General features: G+C 38.8%; 1 protein-coding gene across 1 annotated transcript; it reads left to right on the top strand.

Annotated features, from left to right (window-relative positions):
• The first annotated feature begins 14 nt into the window (after positions 1-14).
• LOC140947091 (uncharacterized) lies at positions 15-2,607 on the top strand. Its single transcript, XM_073396170.1, has 2 exons — positions 15-826; positions 1,494-2,607. Exons 1-2 carry the CDS (start codon positions 198-200, stop codon positions 2,524-2,526), a joined length of 1,662 nt encoding a protein of 553 aa, XP_073252271.1. The 5' UTR covers positions 15-197; the 3' UTR covers positions 2,527-2,607.
• The last annotated feature ends 5,914 nt before the right edge of the window (positions 2,608-8,521 follow it).

Genomic DNA, 8,521 nt, shown 5'->3' with positions numbered 1-8,521 from the left:
AATGCCTGGCAGTATTGAACGCTGCTGGCTTGCTGTTGAAACTTTTGCTCGCCGTATCCTCTTCTCAAAGATGGTTTTTGGAGTATTTTCAGCGCTGAATTGCGCATTTTTTAAGTTTAATTCTTCTAAACTATGATTCTATATGTTTTGAGGCTCTATAATCACTTAATTCCCTATTTATCAACGGCAAATTAAAGATGGCTACTGAGGCACGTGTAGTTTGCTGGCAAAACCGTGAAGAATGGCTATATGTGTACAGAGCCTTGTACAACTTTGACGACCCAGAAATTCAGAGAAAAGGAGTAGATCGTGTAGCTGCATGGAAGAGCCGCAGCGCAGGTAAACTCCCACTTGCTATCGAATGCACAGCAAATCTTGTTTCATCTCGGCTGGCTTTAAACAACGCTGTAGACGAAATTCAAGGCAGATTGACTCTTGCAATGGCTATTGTAAGATTCGTAAATGGAATGGTTGATCAAGTTCAAAAAGGAAAGTTTGCACGTTCAGTGCAATCAATTGCAGGTGAAATTGGCTTACCTGACTGGCTTGTTGATTTAAGACACGAGGCAACTCACGCGAGTTTGCCATCCATGGAAACACTGCAGAATGGATTGAACGTGAGTTTATGCTGGCTGCAAAAGGAGTACTGGGAGGCACAGATAAAGACGCATGAAGAAAATGAACAAAAACTCTCCAGGCTGCTGAATGAATACAGAGATGTTGCTCTTATTTGTGCTTCTAAGAAGCAAATGAAAGGGAAAAACAGCAGTAAAATGAAGGAACTCTCAGATGAGATAGCCAGTATAGTGTCAACGAGTAATCTATGGTAAGCATCTGTTTTGCTGGCTTAAAAATAAGATTCAGTCACCCAACCACAAATTCTGCAGAGCATGGCAATTACTCACAAAATTCTTCTTTTTACATGCTATTCCACATACATACACCAAAATCTTACTTCTGTATGCGGCTGCATGCCTATTAAAGATAACATTGAAGCTGCTGACCTATTACCATATTTGCAGTACAGCAGATTACAGTTGCATGTAAACAGCTAAAAATAGCTTTGCACATGCTTAAACTTCACCTGGGTCAGCACCTCTTTATATACCTCTGCACTCGTAACAATGAGCTTCTAATTAAATGCTGTTATCTGGACATAGGCTACTATATAAGCAAGATAAAATGGTTACTGGTTGAAATTATACGGGGTTGAAAAAAAAAACAATAAAATTGTGTTTAGTGGGCAGCTTTTGATAAAAAGTTTTTGTACTTATTACTAAAAATGGCAAAATGTTTATTCAATGTTGGGAGGACTGCAGGTTGCTTCATGACTGGTAAAATACAATAATGTCAAGCAGATTCAAAGGAAACGTTAGTGCTTCTTTCATAAACATCTATTTAGCACAAATTTTGGGAAAACATATGCCATTAATTACATTAATTTTCTCTTTGTTTTATTTAGGTTATGCTTAAGGTTGTCTTTTCATCCTCAGGTCTCTTCTACTGAGCATTTTGTCCTCCAAAGAAATGATGGTTCCATCCACTGAACAACTGAACACACTGGGAATAAAATGGCCATTAGAAGACAGCTCCTCAGACTTTTTTATTTCTGATGTCCCAAAGGAGATTCTTAAAATCTGGAAGACTTTACTGAAGTCTGTTGACAAATCATCTGCAGAATTTATCTTTCTTCTCATAATTCACTTTCTAGAAGAACTGTCAGATGTGCACAATAGTCCAACTCAAGTGAGCTTCTGCCATTTTTTAGCTGCATGGGTAAAACACTTGCTTCAAGAACAATCAGACATAAAGCCATCTTTGTTAACAAAAAGTGATTTTTCTTGGGTCAGCATATTGCAGGTCACACTAGATAACCCATCAGTGTACTCTACTGAAATTATTTCACTGATTTTGAAAAACTTGCCTATGGTTTCTGCAAGAGTGAAAAAGAAAATTGAACATCTGGTTGCAGTGTTTGTAAATTTGGAATGCAGCCAGTCAGACACAATAGTTGATGAATCTCTGTCGTTTGACTTTGAAGAGTGGATAAAAGACAGAAGAAATACATCAGCAACACTTAATCCTAATGAACCACAAGAGGACAACACCCATGTTGGTCTTGAGTGGCAAATCAGTAAGGCACTGACACAATGGCATTTAATTCCACTTGGGGAAGTTGTAGGAACAACTGACATGTCTCCTTGTAATCTATTACTTTCACAACCTTTGCAAGATGTACCTATTGCAGTAAATGGCTTGGAGTGTCAAAGCACATTAGAGAACACTGATCCTGTTGCTGGTTGTAGTGACGATGCAATTTTTATTGACAGTAGTAGTGGTGCTAATGATGAGACGAGTAGTGTCCGCAATGGTGAGCTGCATCCATGTGCTGCAGTACAAGAGAGAGGAGCTTTTGAATTAGTTTATGTGGACAATGATCAAGAACTCCCTGAGACATCTTTTTCTGGTGCCTTTGAAAGAGAAGAAGACACAACCTCCATTTCAGAGCAAATTTATTTGTTCTAACAGTAGAGTTCTGGTAGTTGATTATTAATAATTTATGTGACAAATCTCATTTCTGCAAAAAAATACATCAAAATAAATAGGTTTTAATGATGTTTAGATGTCTCCTTGCATGATGACATTTTCCTACAACTATGAGGACTTACACAGTGATTTAGTTACCTGTGCATCTTGTGTCCCTGACGCATAAGAATCCCCAAAGACGAAATTCCATGAATTGTTCATGGATGTGTATCACAGGACGTAAAGAATGTTCGCTCGATTTGAAGATTTTTTGGTAGAATATCCTGTTTCTGTGATTTCTTGTGCTGTTGTTTAAAGATGCATATTTATTTTAGTCTTGTTTGTGCTTTAAAATGGAAGGACTATATATTAAATTCAGTATACTGTAATACAGAGGTTTGGAGTCTGTCTTCAGATTAACTGTCTGGTTGCATAAAAGCCCAAGCATTGGTTCTGGACTGGGACTCATGATTTTTCACAAGATGAGTCCCAGGACTCACCATAACTATTTGTAACAAAATCATTGCTTACAGAGCTAGTGGTAGTGGAATGTAAAGCTTACTCGATGATAGTTGTGGGGCCATGAAAAGTGGCCACAGTATTTTAGCTTTTTTCCTTACCCCTAGCTCACTGCACCTCATTAAATATTTTACTTTCTATGAGCCACCCTTACAGGGGGTTTAAGGCTGATTGAGGGGGGTGAATAGGGGTATACAAATCCGCCTATTCATTATGATTTATTAACCGAATCTGCCCTTCCATTTTTGCCCTGAATCCGAAATCTGGGCAAAAATATTTTCCATGTAATTACACACAAAGTCCAAACTCCGGGCCCAAAAAATAGATGAATACACAATCTGCTGCAATTGCAGGTTCCGGAAATCCGCTAATATCTCGCTTTAAATCCTAAACCCGGGCAAAAATATTTTCAAAATCCGCCGATCCGTTCGCCTATTCACCCCCCTCCTGATTCCTGTCCAGAATTTCCCTTGAAGATGATTTGTTCTTCCTCTTATTGTTAGCGGTTCCCAGACCCCCTACCAGTAGTTCACTTGGTGGAGGTTGCTATATTTGCTATATTTCAAAACTTAAATTTATTTATTTAAAAATTAAAAGCCAGATGGTGAGGAAGCCTAAGGAAAACCAGCAGGGCATGTAGGTAGTAGGCTTCCTCAAATTACATTTTAAAAAAAAACTCAATTGAATCAAATATAGCAAAAATGAACATTTAAGTGACAGAAATGCAAAAGAGATGGAGCACACCTTACAAACCTGTTTAAATGCTTGGAAGTGGGAAGAGTGAGGAGGAACCCAAATTATCCCTGATGCATTCTCTTATATTTACTTCCAACATTGCAGCACTAGCTTAGCAGGAGCCCCTTACATCTTTTTATAACTAAAAAAACCCAAAGGTTTTCTACTGCAGGCAGTGTATCTAGAGGGGAGGGTTAGAAGTATGCATGTTCCGAAGTATGCATGTTCAGAAGGCCATTTCAAAATCCACACAACAAATCAAAGTATATGAAGGTTTTTTAAGCTTCAGGTATCAATATGAAAGGGTAGGGATTTGAAGTGTTTCCTTTCACTAGATGGGGTCGCATTTGGATTGGATTGACTATAATGGGGTCGCACATTTTCGGATTTTCTGGGGTAAGACAGTGCTTCTTATTTCCGGTTAACAAACGTACTAGAATGTTTGTACTGTAGGTGAAAAGTAAAGTGTTCTTCATTCAGTTTAAAAATATGGGTCAATTTATAAATATAGAAAGTGACTAAGTTGCGATCACGAAAATTACATAGATGCCCAAAGGTGACTAAGATGGGGTCTATAATTGGTCAAAGAATAGACTATAATAGGGTGGGGGCTCTAAGAGGCCAGCGGCACATACACAGCAAAAATTTACCCAAATACGCCCCCCCCCCCCCCCTCCCCGGAAAAAAATGTCTGGTTTTATAGTTTACAAAGATCAAGGGTACCTTTTCTGTGAAAAATTGAGGTAAGCTAAGGGTCTCACCCTGGGGAGGGGTCTCCCCATACAAAGATTTTGGGTTTAACAGCCGAAAGGAGGATATTACTATCTTCCCAGCGTGCCTTGCGCCTATTTCAGGGTGATTGTTTCTGGTCTGTGCACAGGTAGCCCAAGCTCGAAATATGAGCACAGCGAACATCGGCACTGTTGCGTAACTTTCGAAATATAAGTATTTGTATGGGAAAAAAATCTTAAAGAGCAGAGAAACGTTTGACGCATATCATGGCTAAATTGTCTACTGCAAAATATTGCGACATTTTGACTTAACATTTCAGTGTAGCTGGCTACGTCTTAATAGGGGTAAACAATTCTGTTTATTATATTGCAGAATCTGATCCCTGTTAAATGTTTTGAGCTTGTTAAGCTCGGTTTAAGTCGAATAGCTAAGTCCTCTCTAGTTTGGGTCAGACATGCATGTTGTCAATTTGGCCTTCTTCATAACCTGCGATCAGGCGATTTTTTTTTTCGCCTGATCGCAGAAAAAAAAAAAAATCGCCTGATCGCAGGTTACCTTCTCCAATGCTTTTATAATCTTTGACTGGTCGACAAAGGCACATTCTGCGGTTGTTGCAGGTTTTGAAAGCATTGTTTTTTAGGATTTTTTTTTTGGTCTGTAGTTCCAAGGGTTAAAATGTTAAAAGCTTCCCTGCCGATAGAGTATCATTAAGAAAAATAATGCATGTCAGGTTTTTGAGACTCTCTTTGTCCAGGCCTAATGAAGACAAGCATTCGTGTTACACCACTGACAAGCTAGAGAGGAAACAAACGATGATATAATCTTTTCTCACCTCATGTTGGCATTTTCCCCAAGGGTGAAAATTATACGATTCATCAACAAGTAAAGGCGTTTTTATTCAAAACCCCACTAAAATGCGTCTTGTTTTGCCCTCGCTATGTCATACAGGAAAAAGGAAGATAAAATTTCCACAAGAGTAGCATCATTTGTACTCTCAGCCTTAGGGTGCACGATTGATAAATAAGGGTGGCAATGCGTTTGCAAAATTCTAGGTGCACATCATGCAATGACCTAACAAATCCCAATGGTAAAGGATTAATTACATTGTACAAAACAGTGTAGCAAATTCCGACAAGCGGCCAAAAACAACAGGTTGCAAGGTGGGGTTTAACATATTTTCTTGGAACAATCATGAAGTAAGACTCCCTTTGTTTTTTCCCAGCTCTGTGAAAATTGTTTCTCGACTGAGCTGAATAAATTAGCGTTTATACCAGAAGGTATAAAACCCAGAAACACACCCAGTATTAGAATTGAAAGTAGCGACTGGAAAGGCGATCTAAAAGCTGTGGTTGTACCTCTTGTGGATTGATTTGTGCTACATCAGTCAAGAAGATAAGATACGATAACAGGTTAGTTCTCTTAATAAGTCATTTCTCTCAGAGGTTTATACATCAGAGCCTGTCTCTGTAACTGCAATTTGTTATAAAGTAAACTTGGCGAGTTTGACTAATAGTCGTGGGTCGCGGGTCGCGGGTCCACAGTCGCGGTCGCGGGTCCAAAGTCGCGGTCGCGGGTCCAAAGTCGCGGTCGCGGGTCCAATGTCGCGGCAGGGGAAAATGATTTGGGGTTCGAGGTAACTGAGTGAAAACGAGTGATATGAAAAAAATATAAAGGGAAAAAATCGTTTTTATGCATGATACTCTACGGTAGCCAATTTACAGGTTACGGATGTTAGAGTCAACAAAATAATGTCTCAAGAAAAGACGTAAAAGAAAAAGCTGGCCGACTTTTGTGTTCACCGCAAGTTCATTTTGTTTTCTTTCTATCGGGCCCAGTTATCTATAAATTCAGCTTTGAATGTACTTACGCATAACAGTATCTGATAAAAAATGTTACCCTGAGTTACCATTGTTTTCTTCTTGTCTATGAATTGCTGAAAAATTCTTAGGGGTGCATTCACTGAAAAATGTGCGATATACTTCATAGACTATAAATCATATACGTTACAACAACTTAAAACCTTTTATAAAAAAAGGGCTAACTCGGGCTCGAAAAGCTACGAGTCTGTCGGTAGAAGAAACGAGAACTGTTTCAATTTTAACAAATGTTTTCGGCAAAAATAAAGAAAACGCTTGTTGAAAAACTTCCTGGTCGCAAACTCCCAAAATAAACTCTTTCCTCAAGTAACTGGAAAGAGGAGGAGAGACGTTGGGCTTTAAGTGCCAGTAAAGTACATTCAAGTGGATATTCAAGGCATGAATTTAATATAGAAACAAGTAATAATCCACAGCAAGAGGGGATAAAGCTCGAGCTTTATCCTCTCTTGTCCACAGAAAGGAGTTTGTTCCCACTAACGATTGAAATCCGGAATCCAAGTTCTTTCTACTGACAAAGACTTCAATCCAGTACCTGGAATCTGGAATTACTTACCTAATTTATTGTTTTTTCTTAGCTCTGGTGGAGTTGATAACTTACCGTTTTCAGTGTCTGGCTTACTTTCTTTTTCAGCTTCATGATATCGGGCGTTATTATTTCCTTACCTACTTACTCACTTGGTTATTTACGATGCATGTTTTCAAGATTTGACTGAGACGCACATTGAATGGCTTCCTATTGTCAGGTTGTCCTGGTTGCCATTTAGGTGAAGAGAACAAGAAGTTATATTGAACATTCCGGGTTGCCGTCTCAGTTGTAAAAAGAAAAGCATTAAGCGAAAATCTTGCTTCGAGGAACAGACTCCTTTCTGTGGATTATTACTTGTTTCCATATTAAATTCATGCCTTGAATACCGCTTGAATGAAGTTTCATGCGCCTGTTTACATTTTCTTTCAGTTTTGTCGAAAACATTTGTTAAATATAAGAGTTCTCGTTTCTTCTACCGACAGACTCGTAGCTTTTTGAACCCGAGTTCGCTTTTTTTAAAAAAAGGCTTTAAGTTGTTGTAACGTTTATAATCTGTAGTCTATGAAGTGTATCGCATATTTTTCAGTAAATGAACCCCTAAGCATTTGTGAGCAATTCATCGACAAGAAAAAAGCATGGTAATTTATGGTAACTTTTTTATCAGATACTGTTATGCATAAGTATAACTGGGCCCGATAGAAAGAAAACAAAATAAACTTGCGTTGAACACAGAAGTCGGCCAGCTTTTTTTTTTTAGGTCTTTTCTTGAGACATTATTTTGTTGACTCTAACATCCGTAACCTGTAAATTGGCAACCGTGGAGTATCGTGCATAAAAAAGAGTTTTTACCTTTATATTGTGTTCATAACAGCCGTTTTCACTCAGCTGTTACCTCGAACCCCAAATCATTTTTCCCTGCCGCGACACTGGACCCGCGACCGCGACTTTGGACCCGCGACCGCGACATTGGAGCCACGACCGCGACATTGGACCCGCGACCGCGACTTTGGACCCGCGACCGCGACTTTGGACCCGCGACCCGCGACCCGCGACTATTAGTCAAACTCAAACTTGGCTGAACACGTGTTGACTGAAGTACGCGACCAAACTCTTACATCCCCACGATAGTCGTAGAGGTAAACTTGAGTTGCTGCTCCGTTTCTTTCATTTGATTTTGTCCAGTCTCTGCTTATGTCAGATAATCGAAAGTTTTAACCTCACCGTTTTTCCTAGGTCTTTCTGTACTTTGAATCTGTTTCAAATCTCCGAGAAATCATTTTCTGTTGCGAAAAAGTATCTGAATGTACATTGTAACCAAAACTAGTTTTTGTTCTTCTTTCTAACTAAAATGGACAATTCTTACTTGGGTGTTTTATATTTTTTCATGGATTATGATGGTCTTAAAATGATACTTATCTAGAGCGCCGATCTGGTGTTGATTGTGATTTCATTTTACAATAGAAAAGTACGAATGAAACGGAAAACATTTGCCTTAAAGTAACGAGAATTAAACAAATTGGAATTTGTCCCCCGCTTTGTCGGCGTCGGTAAATGAATATTCACTAACTTTGATAGAATAAAATGATGCATAAGAATCAGCCAGGAA

Source organism: Porites lutea, chromosome 8 (assembly GCF_958299795.1).
Source record: "Porites lutea chromosome 8, jaPorLute2.1, whole genome shotgun sequence".
In the NCBI taxonomy this organism is placed as follows: domain Eukaryota; kingdom Metazoa; phylum Cnidaria; class Anthozoa; order Scleractinia; family Poritidae; genus Porites; species Porites lutea.
Note: the sequence above shows the minus strand (reverse complement) of the source record. Positions and strands in the feature narration are given on the sequence as shown.

What these genes read in the sequence shown, in the direction of transcription:
- LOC140947091 (XM_073396170.1), top strand. Translation starts at nt 198, where the DNA reads ATGGCTACTGAGGCACGTGTAGTTTGCTGGCAAAACCGTGAAGAATGG. An exon ending in GTGTCAACGAGTAATCTATG is followed by an intron (nt 827 to 1,493) that starts GTAAGCATCTGT and finishes TTTCATCCTCAG; the next exon opens with GTCTCTTCTACTGAGCATTT.